Genomic DNA, 19016 nt, shown 5'->3' on the forward strand with positions numbered 1-19016 from the left:
AGCCCAGAGCTGCTCGGGTGATAATTTGTACAGCCACTCGAGTCTTTGCAGACAGAGGCAGTCTGTTACTGCAACTGCTGCAAAGCGTCAGTCTTTAGTCATCAAAGACGCACCCCTTCGCAGCAGGCCCAGGAACCGGGAGAACCGCGGGGTGCGTCTGAGCAGAACCGAATGGAGGGAAGGCTCACTGCTTTGAAAAGAACAAACTGGCCAAGGAGCAGCACGGTCTGCCCTCGGATGGCCAAGGTCCTCGGCTGGCTGAGCTAAAACAGGGCATTCTTGACTCTGTTCCGGTGCTTTCTACCGGAGCCCCCTCATGTGGAAATGCCACCTGCCAGACAGGAGGGGGGAACACGCCGCTGTTTAAAGAAGACCTTCTGGCAGAGTCCTGCCACACTCGGGTCCTCAAGGGGAAAGGTCCTACCCTGAAGCTGCTTCTTACTGCCAGAGGTCACCCGGCCATCCCCTGGAAAGGATCTGGTGCTCGCCAGCCCTCAGACAACTGCAGCGACCCCCTCTCCATACTGGTGCTCAGGCATCTCTGTTTTCACTGTACTGGGTGAAGTCACTTGTGTGAAGCCGTTCACCTCATTTCCTTCTAAATTCAATGATTTAAGAACCCAGGAGGGGCCCCCGGGTGGCTCAGTCCTTTAAGCATCCAACTCCGGCTCAGGCCATGATCTCACGATTCGTGAGTTCGAGCCCCGCACCAGGCTCTGCACTGATGGCGTGGAGCCTGCTTGGGATTCTCTCTCTCTCCCTCTCTCTGCTCCTTGCTTGCTTGCTCCCTCTCTCTCTCTCTCAAAAATACATAAGTAAACTTAAGAAAAATAAAAGAAGAAGAAGAACCCTGGAAAGACTAAGACAGGAGCCCTAAGCTTCAGCTCCATTTCAGAGACGTCTGCTATGATAGGCTGACCTTTCAGAAAGTTTCCAAGTTCAGCACCTGGAATGACCTACAGCCAGAGCTGGCTTTGGACCAGCTGCCCACACTGGCCTCAGTTGTGAAACACACCACGTCTTGGAATGACTTTTGCTGCCCTGGACAGCTGACACCATGTCTTCCAGCTTGGAGGCTTTATTACGCTTCACGACCATGAAAACATAGGACGGTGGCTATTACAGCAAACACTGAGGACAAAGGAATGGACCGAGTTGCACCCACCCTCCCCTGGCAGCCTCCTTCCCCACGTCTCTCAGAGACTGTCCCTGCGTCCTTCCTTTGCAAACTCAAGAAAGTTGAAAGGCGACATTGAAAGTAGCAGGAATGCCATCGGCCAGATGGAAGCAGAGGGATAACTTTGAGGAACAGTTGATGAAAAACACACTACAGAAAACCTCTCCTACTGCGTTGTGATGCCGGGGTGGCAGAGTGTGCCCTGGGCTCAGCGTCCATCCTCCCGAGACCGCAGTCATACGGGGCCTTCAGTGATGCCCTCCAGAGGCATGCTGGGCGCGCTGTCCCCTGTGGGCCGCTCATCTTTCTTCAGCGACGTCGGGACTCGGAGGCTGACGTACGGTTTGTGACAAGCTGTGTTGGCCAGAGGGGGGTAGTGCTGTCTGTAGCAAATGTACGCAAAAATGAGGCCAATGACTCCACCCACAAAAGAATCTAGGCAGAAAGAGCAAAACGGGAGACACGTGTTACGATTCATTCGTATGTGGCCAGTTACGTTTTCCAGAAAGCGCTTTTCCCACCTGCTGCGGTGACTGGTTTGCTTGCCGGACCCCCTGAAAGACCACAAGAAAGAGAAATCATGCTAGAGGTACAGATCTTGGTGGCCTCTCCAGATCTTTTCACGTCTAGAACTTAAAGATCCCTTTAAAATGTTCACTTGATTCCTTCCGATGTCTTTAATATGCGTTTGAGCACCGCACGAACTCAGATTTGCATTCTCGAATTTCGAAATCAATTCTAGATTCTGGAAGGAGTCCAGCCACCTCTACAGGATCTAGATGCCTGTGATTTCTGGTTCTTCTGCAAGTTTCCACTAGAGACCTGCAGAATCGCTGGCGTGTTACAGACACCCGTCGAGCAGGCAGTCTCTGCCTCGTGGGAAGTGATTTTCCAGGGAAGAAATGAACCTTCTGAGTCACAAAGTGAAGAAAACATTTTATGACACACCAGGATCGCCGACTCAACAGATCTCTGGTGTGAGAATCCCAATCCCCCTAACATCTCGTCAAGTTGAAGGGCTGAGGGGGACAGAGGAGGCAAAAAAAAACCCTACAAAAAACCATCTACAGGCAGAACAGGTACCTACATGATCGGGGCAGCCCCCTTGCTAAGAAGGCATTCAGCTGGGGGTGCCTGGGTGGCTCAGTCAGTTAAGCGTCCCACTTCGGCTCAGGTCATGATCTCCTGGTTCATGAGTTCAAGCCCCACGTCGGGCTCTGTGCTGACCAGTTCGGAACCTGGAGCCCGCTTGGGATTCCGTGCCTCCCTCTCTCTCTGCCCCTCCCCTGCTCGCACTGTCTCTCTCTCTCCTTCAAAAATAAACATTAGAATTTTTTTAAAAATTAAAAAAAAAGAAGGCATTCAGCTGATGCCCCACAGCAACCCCATGAATGCAGCCCACCCCAACAACCCTCGTTTGGTGTGTGTATGCATGTGCGTTGCACTTTAAACTGCGTCTATAGATTATTCTTGCCAAAAAGACCCCAGACCCTTCCGGAGGCTGCTGCCTGGGGGTTTCCACTTCCGCGTTTACCATCTTGTTGGACTGCACGCACCTCCTATAGGCAGAGAGCATCATGAATTCCTGAGTGGGGTCACAAGGCATAAGTAATGGAATTAAATCAAGTTCCTCAAAAGGAGAAGCTCTTCCCATTGCCTGTGACCGGCAGCCTCTAAAAATGTGCCAGGACTCAAGGGCTCAAGGTCGGAGAGTTGGCACTATTGTTTTGTGTTTCCTCTAACCCCAGGGAAGAGCCCCGCGGGGGCATTATTTTTATCAGGGTCTGAAATGACCCAGGACATCTGCATTTGAGCCTCTGACTGCTGAACGGACCAAATAACAAAACCCACAGATAATGTCATTTGGCTTTCCATTTTCCGGGGCGCAGCATCCCCCTGGGTACACCACTGTCCACAGGACATCGAATCGTTCTGAGTATGGGTTCCCTAGGCTGACGGCAAGGCGAGTGGCAAGTCCCGGCCATGCTGTCTTCCCATTTCGTTGAAAGAGCGGACAGGGGTATCACAGGTCCGCCAGAGTCATTAGAAAAAATAAGGGCAACGCAAGGTCTAGGCAAGCCGCCTTCTCAGCCAAGCCATCTGGGGCTTTATTACAAAGGTGGTGAACAAGGGCCAAAAAAGGACTTACTTTATGAGGGAGACGGCCATCAAGTGCCTCGAGTGGGCTATTGGTATTTTGATGAAATCAACACTCACGTCCTGTAGGGCATGTGCTGACAGAAAAGCGGGCAGCGGACAAACAGGCCTTTATTAAGGGAAAAACCACTTGGGATGGATTTTACCCTAACTATGGTAGCATGGGACCAGAGGGTTCGAAAGGGGAATGCATGGATCTCCGTGTCCCTGAAGTACGGAGTCTCTTTACTCAGCATCAATGTCATGTGTATGTGCTGCACAGGTATCAGGGGTCAGGCGTGACGTCTGGTCCCAGGGCACGAGGTTGAATACAACGTACACATCCACAGTCCTAAGGGGCCGGATGGGCACTAAACAGTGACAGCCTTATCAGTGAGCTGCCGCTGTGCCATATGCCATGAAGGAGAAGTGAGGGTCTGTGAGGTCGCCCAGTGGAGTAGCCTGGGCTGGTCTGGACCGGGGGAGTCTCACCAAGGACATGGCCCACGGGCCAGCCGTGCAGGATAAGTAGGCGTGACCCGGGGGGGGAAGTGGGCAGTGGAGACAGGGAGGGCACCTGCAGTCTTCCAGGCAGAGGAAAGAAGGAAGGGGCTTGGCAAATTTGGGTACCTGAGAGAAGGATTATCTTTTACCAGGTGGTGTCTTCGTAATCCTGCAGGACATACGACCATGAGGTATTCCAACTTCAAAAAAAAAAAAAAAAAGGCAGGAAGGTGTCTGGGGGGTGGCTCAGTTGGTTAAGTGACTGACTCTTGATCTTGGCTCAGGTCATGATCTCACGGTTTGTGAGTTCGAGCCCTGTGTCCAGCTCCATGCTGTGAGCATGGATTCTCTCTCTCCCTCTCTCTGCCCCTCTCAGCTCACACTTGCTCTCTCAAAATAAATAAATAAACTTAAAAAGAATAAGGGGCGCCTGGGTGGCTCAGTCGGTTAAGCGTCCGACTTCGGCTCAGGTCATGATTTCACGGTTCATGGGTTCGAGCCCCACGTCGGGCTCCGTGCTGACAGCTCGGAGCCTGGAGCCTGCTTCAGATTCTGTGTCTCCCTCTCTCTCTGCTCCTCCGCCACTGGTGCTCTGTCTCTCTCACAAAAACAAATATTAAAAAAACTAAGTTGACCGTGAGGTATTCACGTACCCTCAGGTAATACGGACACTCAGCAAGGAGCAGGGACCCCACGGGCTTTCTGGGCTGCCGTGTGTGCATACTTCTTAACCTATACCCACCACCCAGTATTGACTTCCCCTTGACAACCTCCCTCATCTTCGTTTCCAAGGGCCCAGCAGTTCTTAGTAAATGTTTGGTGAATGGACACGTGCTGAACAGCACTGACAAGACGCACTAGAGAATCGACATGACCAGCCACAAAAAGCCACATATACTGTGGTTCTATGAATGCGCAATGCCCAGAATAAGGAAGTCCATCGAAAAAAAAGGAAGATTAGTGGTTGCCAGGAGCTGGGGTAGGGGTTTCTTTCTGGGGTGAAGAAAATTTCCTGGAATTAGATAGTGGTGATGGCTGCACAACTCTGAACATACTAAAAATCACTTTAAAGGGAATGAACTACAAGTTATGAATCATACGTCAACAAAACTCTTTAGAAAGTCGGGGGAGGGAAGCAACACCAGATGGGCTCCAACGGTGGTAGAAATCAGGCAACCTGGATTTGATTCCCACTCATAAAATGGGCCCCACCCCCTTCTCATGAGGTCAAAGGACAGGACAGGCTCTCTCTGGGTCTGGCAAATGGAAGTGCCAGCACATCCTGGCCGTGCTCACTTGGTCTGGCACAAATAAGCAGAAAGGCTTCTGAAGATGCACTGTCAAGCCCCCCGGGGGAGCAAACACATCTCTCTGTTGCCATGGCAACATCCAAGCTCACTAAGCTGGCCTCACTTGGGCCCTTGTATGCCTTGGGCTGTATGACCCAGGATACCAGGGTAAAAATTAGCTCTGACAAACTCAACAAGCCCACATGACGATTTCTGCCATTCCGCCACAATGGACTTGTGGAATGAAGTTTCCCGTTTTTGTGACTTTGAGTTTCTAAGAAAGAACTTTCAGAGCACAGAGGGTGCGTGTTCCATCCGGTATGCTGGCAGCCGCGGTGTGGTCTCCCTCAGTACCACACCTCCCGTGGGGGACATGCCCAGCACACAGGCACAAGAGGCCGGATGAATGAATGAGTGAATGTTTAAGGTGTAATTGTTTGGTTCATTTATAAAGGAAAAGAACTTGCAGAGGAAAGGTTAATTTTAATAAAACCAGTGTGAAGAAAAACACGGTACTGGTAAGAAAGGAACATGATTTAGTTAATATCATTCATTCATTCATTCATTCATTCATTCATTCAACACATTTACTGGACACTGTTATGAGCTGAATTGGTGGCTCCCCACCCTGCGGGAAAAAAAAAAAAAGATATGTTGAAGTCCTCATTGCAGTTTTCAGAATGTGACTTTATTTGGATACAGAGTCCGTGTAGGGGTCATCAAGTTAAAAGGAGATCATGAGGGCGGGCTCTAACCTAATATGACTGGTGTTCTGGTAAAAGGGTAAATTTGGACACAAAGACAGACACACGGAAGGGAAGAGAGTGTGAAGAAACACAAGGAAAACACTGGGGGCACAGATTGGAATTATGCTGCCATAAGCCAAGGTGCATCTGGGGCTACCAGAAGCCAGAAGAGGGGAAAGATCTTACCCTACCGGTGTCAGCGGGAGTGTGGCCCTTCTCACACCCTGATTTTGGACTTCTAGCCTCCAGAAAGAACTGTGAGACACTTTCTATTGTTCTAAGCCACTCAGTTTATGGCACTTTGTTACAAGAGTCCTAGGAACCTAACACAAGTACCCACCATGTGCCATGCCAACGAAAGAGACAAAAATCTCTGCCCACATGGAGATTAGACTCCAGTGCAGAGTCCACAAACTAGGGCAACTATTTAGTTATATATTGTCCATAGCTGCTTCCACACTGCTACAGCCAAATCCAGGAGCTGGGACAGAGAGTGTATGGCCTACTTAAAGCCTAAGAGATTTACTATCTGACCCTTTACAGAAAAAGTCTGCAGACTTCTGGTCTAGTGGATAAGGACAGACAATAATCAATACATAATAAGCTACTTAGTTCATCAGGCAGTGATAAATGAGCAAGATGAGAGCGCTAGGAAGCTCGGAGGAAGGGCTGCCAAATCACCAGAGTGACCATCACAAGATGTCCTCAGCCAGAATGTAATGCTTGAGTCAAGGTCAGGAGGGGGAAGGGAACAAGCCACATCTACAGAGGAAGTTGGATTCTAGAAATATTTTGAAGACAGAGCCCATAAGAGAAACCAGAGACAGTGAGAGAAAGCAGAGGGGGGAAGAATTCCTTGGAGTGAAGTATAGCAAGGTTATCAGTGAGCCTTTTTGAGCAGCCACCATCCATCTTCCCTGGGACCTGAGCAACAGGGGAAGGCCAGGGCTAACCTGGAGGCCCTGACTCACACTCCCTTTGGCCTGGCCCAAACGCTGTCCAGTGGGTTCTGATGGGAGGGAGCAGGGTGACTTGGGGCTGCAGACTGCCCAGCCCTCCTACGGGGCAGCTAGGGTAGGAAGACAGAGATGGGCAGACTCATAAGCCATTGAGGATTGGAGGCTCCCAGACCCCGACCAACGTTCAGCAGCTGATGAGGAATGTGAATGCAGACCCCACTACAGAGGGCAGCCGACAGTGGAGGGAAAAGGAGCTGAGATCAGTTCACTCCAGACCAAGGATATGTATGGGAGAGTATCAGTGCTTCTGTCCTATGGAAGGCTGGTGGGGTTCTGGTAGGAATAGTAATATAGTTCCAAGGGGTCCTTTTCAAGTCACTTTTCTCAGAGACTGCTTCTGACAGCCCAAGGGAACAAATGGTTAAGAGCGTGTATCCCTCAACTATGTGTATGTGGGGGATGGGGGGCAGAGGTAGCAGCCCTCTGCCTCACTTTTTAGTGTGACACCTGAATAGTCCAGCAAAGTGCCCCCCATCTCCCAACCACCTCATCTTCACATCTAATAATCTCAAGTCTGGTAACTATACAAAAATTCATTTCAAATCACAGACGCTTCAAGCCCAGTAAGGGAAATGTCGTGAAGGCAGTGGCAGCCATCTTGAAAACTTCAGCCCGCTCAAATATGGCATCCGTGACTGACAAGGATGCTTTCTAACTTGGGCTGGTTGGGAATGAAGGGCCCTTTCTCCCCTGGAGACCCATTTTCCTGTATTTCATTCAGAGGGAGATGCTCTTTCTTAGAATGAAACACCATACAAGTAAGCAGGGCTACTGAGAATGACATTACAACTAAAGAAACCAGTGTCAGTTACCCCCAAAGGTGGAGTCACATAAGGAAAGCCTGGATCCAGATACAGGAATTTGAGGGCAGCGTATTATGCCCATTCACATAACAAACTATAATTCCTGCCACTCCCAGCTGTCATACTTCACTGACTAGAAAACATGAACACACAACACTATGAGTTGAGGCAGAAGGAAGTTCAGTAAGATGCTCTTCTCCTTCTTTATATTTTTTTCCACATATATTTTTCTTAGCATGGGAATTCCATAAATTTTAACTCTTGAAAACACATGACTAATCACAAAGGTAAACCTCTTTACGAGGTGCTGGGTTTTATAGTTAGCATCACCCACAAAACTCTGTAGCTTCCAGTTGACCTGGAAGCCAGCATGTCACAAAACACGGAGAACTTCAGCCACACACAGATTTGCTACCCATCTAGCTGGTTTTATTTCTGAAAAAGTCCTGCTAAATGTTTCACGTGCCCCTTCCTGCCATGGCCCGTGCCCTCCATTTTCTTCACTTAATAAAACAACAGGCTGGTATATTTAGAGTGCAGCTGGGAAGACGGAAAAGACAAGAAGGGTGTTGACAACAGAAAACAACAATGATGATGAAAAGAGTAAGGCATTTGGGATTATGAGCTATATTGGATAAGAATATGTAATTGAGTAACTGGACGTACTTCTCCATTAGGCACGGTTGTATAAATCAAAATTGAAATGGACTCGTAAAAATCTCATCATACTAATGTTATTAACTAAAGTCTATAATGAGAGAAATTCATGTTTTGCTGATGCCTATGGGGCTCCATGTGAATTCCCATCATAATGGACGGCCCCTGCCCATGGTCACTGGGCAGGCTCAGTCTGTGAAGAAAAACAACAACCTATTTATCTCCATCAGGAATCCTGCCTCAAACAGCCACCCCCACACTGTCTATCCCTTCTCCAAGCTGGAAACCTTGGAGGCCTCCTTGATTACTCCCTCAATAAGTGAGTGCTTACTGAATAAAATTTCCCACTCATTGAACACTGCTACTTTATTTTTTAGAGAGACAGAGCGGGGAGAGAGAGTGTGTGTGTGAGAGGAGGAGAAAGACAGAAGGAGGGAGGGAAGAAGGGAGAGGGAGGGAAGAAGGGAGAGAGAGAGAGAGAGAGAGAGAGAGAGAGAGAGAGAGAGGGAGGATCTTAAGCAGGCTCCACCCTCAGCATGGAGTCTGAGTTGGATGCTCAACTGACTGAGTCATGCAGGCACCTCGAACACTACTGCTTCTTAACATATAATAAGGGGGGAAAAGCGGGGGGCTGAGGTACACCGTAGATCAGGGGTTCTCGACCTCAGCAGCAGCCATCTGGGGCTGGATAGGTCTTTGTTGTGAGGAAGACATGATCTTGTACATTGTAAGATGTTTAGTAGCGTCCCTGGCCTCCCCCCACTAGGTGCCAGGAGCAATCACCATTACCACCACCCCCAGCTGTACAAAAAGAAACTTCCACACATTGCTAAGTGTTCCCTGGGAGGTACAGCAGTCACCCCTCTGTTGAGACCACTGGTGTAGAGAGTGACAGATGGCCTCATAAAGGGGAGTTCAGGTAAAATGAACCGGACTTGTTTCAGAGCCCATTAAAGAATCCAAAGAAGGGCACAGTCCTCTCCTGGCTAATTCTAGGGGTAGCAGTTGAACAGATGATGGCACAGGTGAACTGGTACTTGACCCACAGCAATGACCTGTACCAATGGACATCGATGTACCATGTACACTCAGTTTTGCCTGACTGCCATGGAGGTCTACTGTGACAGGTTGCTTTGCCCCTCAGGTGTGGCCCTAAACGCCGTGGAACGTAAATTCTATTGCTTCACTTGCCCATCAGCCCACAGAGCATTAATATCCTCCTTCTACTGCTCCAAGTCCCTCTGTGTGCCAGGTGGATGAGATGGGTCTGAAGCCCTGATGCCAGCAGGCCTTCGATGCACCAGCTGCGTCATGAGTCTACCACTTTGACAAAGCCTAGGACTGTGAGTCTTCATCCTTCCATGACGCACCAGCCATACCAAGGTCATGAGTAAAAAACCAATGAGGACCAAAACTATTTCAGAGAGGCCAACCTCACGTCTTCGGGTTTCAGGACAAGATTGCTGCATGAAGGCTCTTCCTGCCTTCCAAGATGAAGCAGCGGTCTATTCCATTGTGAAACCCTTAATCGTTTCTCAAATCCAAAGTGACTGAATAAACGTGCACGCCAAGGATTCATAGCTTACAAATAGACCACGTTCCCTTCCAAGCACAACCAGGCCTGACCCTGCTTAGCTTCCGAGATCAGACGGGATCGGGCACATTCCAAAGGATATAAAAATGCTGACTCAAAGGGGCACATGCACCCCAATGTTTATAGCAGCACTATCAACAATAGCCAAATTATGGAATGAGCCCAAATGGCCATCAACTGATGAATGGATAAAGAAGATGCAGTGTGTGTGTGTGTGTGTGTGTGTGTGTGTGTGTATACATACACATACACACAATGGAATACTACTCAGTGATGAAAAAGAATGAAATCTTGCCATTTACAACAACGTGGATGGAACTAGCATGTATTATGCTAAGCGAAATAAGTCAGTCCAAGAAAGATAAATATCATTTGTGGGATTTAAGAAACATGCCAGATGAACATAGGGGAAGAAAAGGAAAAATAAGAAAAACAGAGAGGGAGGCGAGCCATTAGAGACTCTTAAATACAGAGAACAAACAGCATTGCTGGAAGGGTGTTGGCTGGGGGGATGGGCTAAATGGGTGATGGCCATTAAGGAGGGCACTTGTTGGGATGAGCACTGGGTGTTACATGGTAAGTGATGAATCACTAAATTCTACTCCTGAAACCATTATTATGCTATATGTTAACTAACTTGGATTTAAATTTTAAAAGAAATAGACCATGTTCCAAAAATACATCTGCCTCTAAATCACTTGTTTGGGCAACACAACATATCCTTCTTTAGAAACAATGCGCGAAGAGACAACAATACCAATTTGCATTTGTGTAATATGTTTTCACTTACAAAGTACATTCAGATCCATTATTTCATTCAGTATGTGAAATAGCATGTGAAATATTTGGGGGTTATTGTTTCCAAGTTCAGAAGAAGAAACTTCAGTTTGCAAGGGATATAAATGAAAAGCAGTCCATAAGACACCATCCAGGCCATGATGTTCTTGACCCACAAGGACCCTGGGGAAATGCCCTCATCATCTGGACAACAACGATTCTGTTGGAAAATATTCCCGGGCACCGTGGGCATGCCCTTCTGCTGTTGACTCAGCGACTCTCTCTCTCTGTTTCCCTTCCATGATGTAGCTCTGTGCTATCCAGAACTTCATCCAAGTCATCGATATAAGTAGACCACAAGGGAGGGCGCAGGACCCAGCATTATGGCTCCTAGTGGCTTCCCCATCAGGAGGGCCTCAAGACCCTGAACTGCACTTGATGCATCTACCTGTCCAGACCATGCATCAGCCTCTGTTTCCCCTACACTCTTCACTCCCAGCTCCAAGCTGCTGCTAGAGGCTCATGAAGCCCAGAGTGCGAGCTCTAGGAGGATGGTGGGTGGAGCTGAGGTTGGGGAAGGAGCAAGAGAATCCAGAGAAGATGTCCATTTAGGAGCCCCCCTCACCTCTGGCCTCATCTGCTGCCTCAGGGCCACTGGAATGAATAGCTAGGATGAGGTGAGGAGGGCACAGAACCACAGGCAGCAGAGACAGAAAAGGAGGAGGAGGGGAACCGCCTGGTGGCAGCAGGAACCAGGCAAGAAGAGGAGGGACAAGCCCCAGGCCGATCGTGGAAAGCCACACGGATGGGGAATCTGGTTTGGGGCACATATAATTCAGTTTGCTTAAAGCTGACACACTGGCGCTCCTCCCCAAAGCTCCTCAGACTTCATCAGAAACAATAGACTTGCATGCTAACGCAGACTCCTGGCCACCACTCAAGACCTACCCCCAGAGTTGGCCTCCCAACTCAGGGTGGCCTGCTCCAGGTGATGTGAGGATTGCCCGGCAGGAAACACGGCCCTAGATCCTGCGCTCCTGGCCACCCCACGTCCTCTGGACATCACCTCTGTGTCTGCTCCCTGCTTGCTGTGACAGGTGCAGGCCGTGAGCTGCAGCTTATCTGTAGGAGGAGACGGCGTGGTTTAGTCTTATTCCAGTCCCTCACTTGTTTTGTGTTATTTTCACTCTTCTCGGGTATTTCAGGAGTCGTATGTATAGGTAAGCTTCACCACAGCCTTGGAGCAGCTGCTCAGAACGTGGCTGGCACGGATGCCCGGGCTGGACACATCTTTTGGAAGTGTCACTGTGGTGAGAAATACGTCCTTGCGTGACAGATGTGAGATGTGACGGGAGCCCCAAATCACCTGGCACTAAGTCTGCAGGCTGAGGCAAGTGATCTGGCAGGGAAATCACAGTTGGGTCTGAGGCCGCGGGTCTGCCGTCCCGGCAGGACCTGAGCACGGAGGAGACGGTGGGGCTCCGAGTCTATACCCAGCAAGGGCAGTATGAAGGTCAGAGCTCCCTTGAACAGGCATGTTTTCTTGAAAACTGCAGCTCCTGTTATTTCAGCCTCCTCTGGTCTGACGGTGGGAGCTTGGTTCTCCCTGAATAGGTGCCTTGCTATACCCATCCCTGCAGGACGGTGTCAGACAACCATGGGGACGGGCCCCGGGCAGGGACTCACCTTGCCAGTGATGCTTGTAGTCACACATGCGGGACAGGGCAATCATCATGGCGCAGTACAGGGGCAAGATGGCGGCACAGAGCCGCCAGCTCTTCCCCCGCCCACTCTCAGTGAAGCAGTGCAGCTTGCCAGCCAAGTAGAACGTCGTGAAGCCAAGGCCAGAAAAGGCAACTGCCAAAGAGAAACAGCAGGTGTTACTCCAGCAGGCGGTAACGGTGGCAGGGACGCGGCACACACCGGGCATCCTATCTACCATCTTGTGCGCCCCAGGGCCAAGGCATGCTGGCACCAGGCACCATCTAGGCAATCTGTGCTCTTGCTAGAACCACGCTGGTATGAAACTTTTAACAATCAGAGTGGCTTTCCAGGCTTGTGTGTGATCAAAATCTTTTCCTTTTCTTTCTCTCTTTCTTTCTTTTTCTTTTCTTTCTTTCTTTCTTTCTTTCTTTCTTTCTTTCTTTCTCTTCCTCTCACTCAACAATGATTTAATGGGCATCTACTGTGTGCTAGATGAGCACTACTCTAGGTGGGGGAACAACAAAGCTCATCAGATCCTTTCTCCGTGTCAAGGGGCTCACGGTCTGGTTGAAAGGCATAGCCATGTTAAGAGAGAATTTTAATATAATGCGTTGAGTTCCATAAGGAAAACATGGTGCATGGAACACAAGACCGTGATGGTTGCTTAGATGGGAAGGGTGAGGAAAAGGAAGGGATTTGGGGCTTGGTGGCGTTCACTGAGATGGAGCTGCGTGGGATGCGTCTGATGGAGAAGACGGCGATGAGAAATGCCTTGTTTTCGTCCAGAAATTAGGGTTATTGATACTTAGAATTGCAAAGACCACTCCTGACTATGCCAAGCCCATGGTCAAAAGCGTGGAGGCCGGGTGTAGCATATATAATCCCCAAACTTTTCATCCAGTCAGGTTTAAAACACAGTTGGAACTCAGTGAGGTTTAGAGGGGGTCTTCTGTGGGTTTACAAGAATGGCCCTCCCCCCCTGGCTGTTCATGGAGTCACCTGAAAAACTTAGGAAGCTTTACAAAATACTGGCCGCCAGGTCTTGCTGCCAGATATCCTGTTGGTGATGGTCTACTGGTCTGGAGCATGTGTATGAGTGTGAGTGTGCAAGAGTGCATGTGTAGGTGGGAGTGTATGCATATATATGAGTGTGTACGTACAGGTGCTGTGTGTGAGGATGTATGTACATATGTGTGTATGTATTAGTGTGTGCGTATATGTGAATCGTGTGAATATGTGAGTGTGTATAAGTGTGTGAGTGTATACAAACGTGTATGTGTATATGTACGAGGGTGTATGGGTGCATGTGTGCAACTGTGTGTGTGTGTTGGGTAAGTGTGTGCATGTCAGTAGGGGTATATGTGTATATTATGAGTGTGTGTGTATGTACGTGTGTATATGTGAATGTGAGTGTGTATGTATGTATACGTATGAGTATGTGTGTGAGTAAACGTGAGTGTGGAAGTGTGTACGTGCATACTCCCCAAGTCATTCTAACGTCAGCCAGGATTGTGCTTAGGGCGCTATCGTGGAAGCCGCAGCCCCTGCCTCATCCAGACACCAGCCTAATCAAAACGTTCCCCTTGCTGGGACAATGTTCCTGGGGGGCAGAGTTCCTTGGTAACTAGCCCACACAGGGACTTGGTAAAACCGGGACTTGCGAACATTCTGGATGCCAGGATGCCGGTGACTTTGAGAGACTGCCCGAAGCCCGAGCAGAAGGCTCAGCATCCCCGAGTTTGTTGCGGATGCAGAACGTCAGGCCTGCCCAGACCCGCTGAGCCAGACTCTGCGTTTTGTAAGGTCCATAAGTGACCTACGTGTGTACCCTCAAGTCTGAGAAGGCCTGGCCTGAAACACAGTCATCCTCTTTATAACACATCTCTAAGAGTCATACAAGAATATGGAGTGTTCTAGAAGATATTCTGGTCGAGTTATTCATAATTATAGAAAAGGAGAAGGTGATGAACACAGAAGCACAGATAAGCAAACCGAGATACCTCCACTCAGTGGACTACGATGCACCCAGGAAATCACGGCACTAATACAGCACCACAGACGACACTTATGGTACGTTAAATGAAAAAAGCAGGACCTCCAATTGTAGGTTCAAGATAATCATGTAAAAATAAATGAACGGCAGCTTTACCAAATTATCTCTGATAATAACGTGTCTTCTTAAAAGGGATCCCCCAGGTACGAACGCAAGCCTATGCCAAAGCAGACTGTTTTCAACCAAATTAAAGAAGGGAAGAGGGTCCCCCCCCCTTTTAAACATACTATTAAATCAGGTTTATCTCAGGAATAAAAATGAAGCACTTAAACATTTCTGAATAATGATTAGCACTTAAATCAACAACAAAGCAGTGCCAATACATACTGAATATTCTGTTTGAAATAAGAATACGTAAGGGGCTTCACTGTCCAGGCCTGTTCTACATTTTTGCTGGGGTGGAAGGTTTTTAAGTGATTCATGGGCATTCCAAGGTGGCCCCATTTGGCTACCATTCTCTCAAGCACAATGGGTTCTTAATTTCCTGTCCTTGCCCACACTGCTGTTTCTTCTATTCATTTATACTCTCCCCTGAGGTCCCAGAGTAGGAGGGAGATGCTGGACAGTTGTCTCTGGTGGGTACTGGCCTCATCCTGAATTCTTACAGGCGAGTAATGGACTTTATTCAAACCAGACAGTGTAGCAAGTCTATCTGGCTGATTACACTGAGCGCGGGAGCCTAAAAGAACTGCCCTGGGGCTGTGTGAAGTTATGGATGAAAGTCTCCAAGATTTCAATCAGAGAGGCAGCTCTACGTGCTGCCAAACTGGCATCTCTTGGGAAAAGAAACGGAAAACAAAAAAGTCAACGAGTACGAGGGGAATGATGAGCAGGAGTTTGTATGTGTCCCCATAAAAAAAATTGGTTTGGAGACTTTACAACGGACATGTCCCAGCTCAGGCAGCCAACGCCTCGAGGCACAAGATGGGCAAGGGAAGGGGCTGCTGAAAACCCTCCAAGGTCAAGAACTGGGGTGGGTGGCTCTAGGCCAGACCCTCAGCCTACACTGGACCACCTCCCTGTCCCCCAGGAACTCAAATTTGGCCAGCTTCAGCAGTGGTGGGCTGGGACCCAGTCTTCGGCAGGCAGGTAAAACGACCTCTGTCCCATGTCATGGGACTCATGCTACAGCCCTCGGGAGTGCTGGAGTGTCTCCTTCTCTGAAAAGGAGCAGCCATTCCAAGGCATATCTTTAAAGGCTGGGCTCCACAGTCCAGATCCTTGGCCACCCAGCAGCCTCTGCTCTTCTTCCACACATCCTACTGGGCCTTTGGGCAGTATTTTTTTTTTAATTAAAAAAAAATTTTTAACATTTATTTATTTTTGAGAAACAGAGAGACAGAGTGCAAGTGAGGGAGGGGCACAGAGAGAGGGAGACACAGAATCCGAAGCAGGCTCCAGGCTCCGAGCTGCCAGCACAGAGCCTGACGCGGGGCTTGAGCTCATGAACTGTGAGATCATGACCTGAGTCGATGTTGGACGCTTAACCGACTGAGCCACCCAGGCGCCCCCGGGCAGTATTTTTAAAGCAGCGCTGTGTGCCATTGCTTTGCTAGGTGACATGGCAGGCTCCAATTTCATGCTAAACCTTATGCTTGTCGCTTTCTCAGTGACATTTATACAGCGGTTGAGCCAGCAGAACGTCCTTTGGCAGAGAGCTTCTGGGGCTCCGCCTTGCGGCCAGGGAGGCCCATCTGAACCACGGACACTATGGCCACTTTGCATTCCTGCTTTTCCAAAAGCTGTCTGGATAAGAACCAGGTTCTGCGAAATCACACTGAACTCATGTGATCCCACATTTTGTTCTGCACTGCCTCCTGTGAGGCTGGGGGTTTGTGATGAGAATGTAATCTTCTGGGAGCCTTCCAGCCCTGAGATCCTGGGGCTCCCCAAGGCTCAGATTCAATTTGACTGGGAGAAAAACAAAACTGGGAAGTTTTTAAAGAAATGCTTTCCAAGGCTAGCCAAGCAACCAACACCCTATTCTCTCAAAGAAACGCGCACTTTTGAGACACTGCAGGGCTGGACAGCCTTTCGTGCTCGTGTGGAACAGGTGACACCCTGTGCATTCTGTCTGCCCTTCCCCTTGGACATCGCCCCCATTTCTAGCATGATTAAGGAATGGAGCTGAGAACAGAGCTTTCAAGGCTGTGGACATTTCAGAAGATGACGATCATAGAATAGGGTAAACGCGTTCATGTTTTGCTAACATTATGGACAATAGAAATATGATCAGAACACTCCCAAGCCAGTGGGCAAGGGGATACTGAGACTCTACCTGTCCTTGGGGGCTCTGAATTGATTCACTTTCCAAAGTCTGAAACACACACACACACACATACACACACACACACACACACAGCAATCTATGGGATAGAGCATACACCCCTTGCTTTCAGAGCCCGTGGCGGGTTTTCTTAGCTGGAAATAGTCAATTGTAAATATTTATATGGTGATCTGGCTGTGAAAAGCAAAGATGTTCTTGGAGCCTCTAAACTAGGAAGCAGATGAAAGAGGATGATTTCCCGACCCTGTTTCTGGCGCTTTCAATGCTCGCTTGGCTGTGGTCAATGAGAGGAGATAAGCAAAGCGTCACAATACAAGCTGCCCGTCCAGGACGTGACGCGAGGCACATCCCCTGAACAGGGCTCTCTGCCTGCCTGGTGATTTTGAAAAGGAATCACTGATTCTTCTCCCAGGCTACACAGGTGAATTGCCATAGGTTTATGAGTCTCCCTTTGCAAAGAAAGTTCTATTTATTTAGCTAGCTTAGATGAAATAATGTGGCTTGCCTTTCCTCCCCAGTTGACTTTTAAACCAAGTGGAAGACCTTTGGACCCCAATGATTGCAAGAAATAAAACTGGCACCCAAAAAAAAAAAGAAAAATCTTTCAAAATAAATGAGATAAGAAGCAAGGGGACAGATCCTGCTTTTCATGTTGTGCTTTCCATTTGTGCCCTTTTTAATAAATTTCTCCCAAACTGATCATTCCTGGCACCAAAAATGGAATTGCACCCTGATGAGGTCATCTGTACAAATTTTCCATTTTATGATGCTCAAAGTGTTAGTATTTTCTTTTTCAAGAGAGAGAAGGGCAAGACCAGGTGGCTGAATAAATCTTAATACTGAAAGGTGCTTTGAGGAGAATGCATCCCTACAAGACCATCTCTACAAGACCATCCAAAAGCAGCACGTGGGAACAAACCTGCACACTCCTTACAAGCAGGACAGTGCAGCTGGCAGAGATCTGGGTTCTCACCGTGGCTCTGCCATTAACTGAATACACGAGACTGGGCAAGTCACTTTCCCTCTCTGGGCCTCGGTTTGCTCTGTAAAATGAGAGACTGAACCACAGGGGCCACCAGGTCAGAGAGGAAACATGAGTAAAGTAGTTGGATATTAGAGGTGACTTTGTGCAGCAAAAAACCTTCCTGGTCTGTCTTTTATTATTCCACTGTTGCTAGATACTCAGATAAGAAACACTTCACTTTCTGAAAAAATCAACGGCTCATCGTGATGGTGAATGCCAACTAACACCTGGCCTCACTATTGAGCGACAATTGGGAGTGGGGAGGACTGGAGAAAATGGGAGAACACCTGCCTGTTTAGAGATGCAGCCTTCCCTGTACAGCAGCTGGTGTCTGCCACGTAGAGACGTGGGCTCTGTGTTCCTAGAAGTTTCGATCTTCTAGCACAGGAGGGAAATCCCGAAGTTGACGGTAAATGTCTCCATTTTAAAATATGAACAACTCATCAAAAATTACGACGGTGCAGACCAAGCGAGCCTGGTGGGTGGGCCAACAGGGCAGGATCCACAGACTACTGGTCTGATGGCTCACCTGACCGCTGCCTTCCAGCACCAGCGGTCTACTGTTAAATGACCCTCTAAGCCTGAGCTGAAAATTACAAGTCAACTTGTCCCTGCTCCCCACACCACAGCAAAGAAGCACTTGAGTTTGCGATGATTTTTGTTTATTTTTTTTTTAACGTTTATTTATTTTTGAGACAGGGAGAGATAGAGCATGAACGGGGGAGGGTCAGAGAGAGAGGGAGACACAGAATCTGAAACAGGCTCCAGGCTCTGAGCTGTCAGCACAGAGCCCGATGCGAGGCTCGAACTCACAAACCCCGAGATCATGACCTGAGCCGAAGTCGGACGCTTAACCGACTGAGCCACCCAGGCGCCCCGCGATGATTTTCGTTTAAACCAACAGCAACACCATTTTCAGCTAGGCAGGGGATTTGGGGACTAGACAATCCATTGAACAGCAGGAACTACAGACAGTCCCCGACTTACAATGGTTCAACTTATATTTTTTGACTTTATAATGGTGGGAAAGAGATATGCATTCAGTAGAAACTGTACTTTGATTTTTCAATGTTGTCCTTTCCCCATGTTTGTGACATGTGATACGATCTTCCCTCGTGATGCTCGGCCGCCCAGTCAGCCCCGCGCTCCCCAGAGCAAGCAACCGGCACACGGCCATCCTGTTCTTCACTTTCAGTGCAGTGTTCAACAAATCCCGGGAGATATTCAACACTTGATTACAAAATAC

General features: G+C 48.6%; 1 protein-coding gene across 2 annotated transcripts in view; it reads right to left on the bottom strand.

Annotated features, from left to right (window-relative positions):
- Positions 1–1049: 1049 nt before the first annotated feature.
- The window catches only part of PLPP4 (phospholipid phosphatase 4), a 125919-nt gene continuing 107952 nt past the window's right edge, over positions 1050–19016 (bottom strand). Inside the window, exons 6-7 of one of the 2 annotated variants that reach the window (XM_078434887.2) lie at positions 12389–12559; positions 1050–1612 (exon numbers count right to left, since the gene is read on the bottom strand). In XM_078434887.2, coding sequence (XP_078291013.1) covers positions 1413–1612; positions 12389–12559 — 371 coding nt within the window. In that variant the 3' untranslated portion in view covers positions 1050–1412. The remainder of the gene's footprint in view (positions 1613–12388; positions 12560–19016) is intronic. The other variant, XM_078434888.2, reaches the window with a different exon arrangement.

Source organism: Panthera onca, chromosome D2 (genome assembly GCF_046562875.1).
Source record: "Panthera onca isolate mPanOnc1 chromosome D2, mPanOnc1 haplotype 2, whole genome shotgun sequence".
NCBI lineage: Eukaryota > Metazoa > Chordata > Mammalia > Carnivora > Felidae > Panthera > Panthera onca.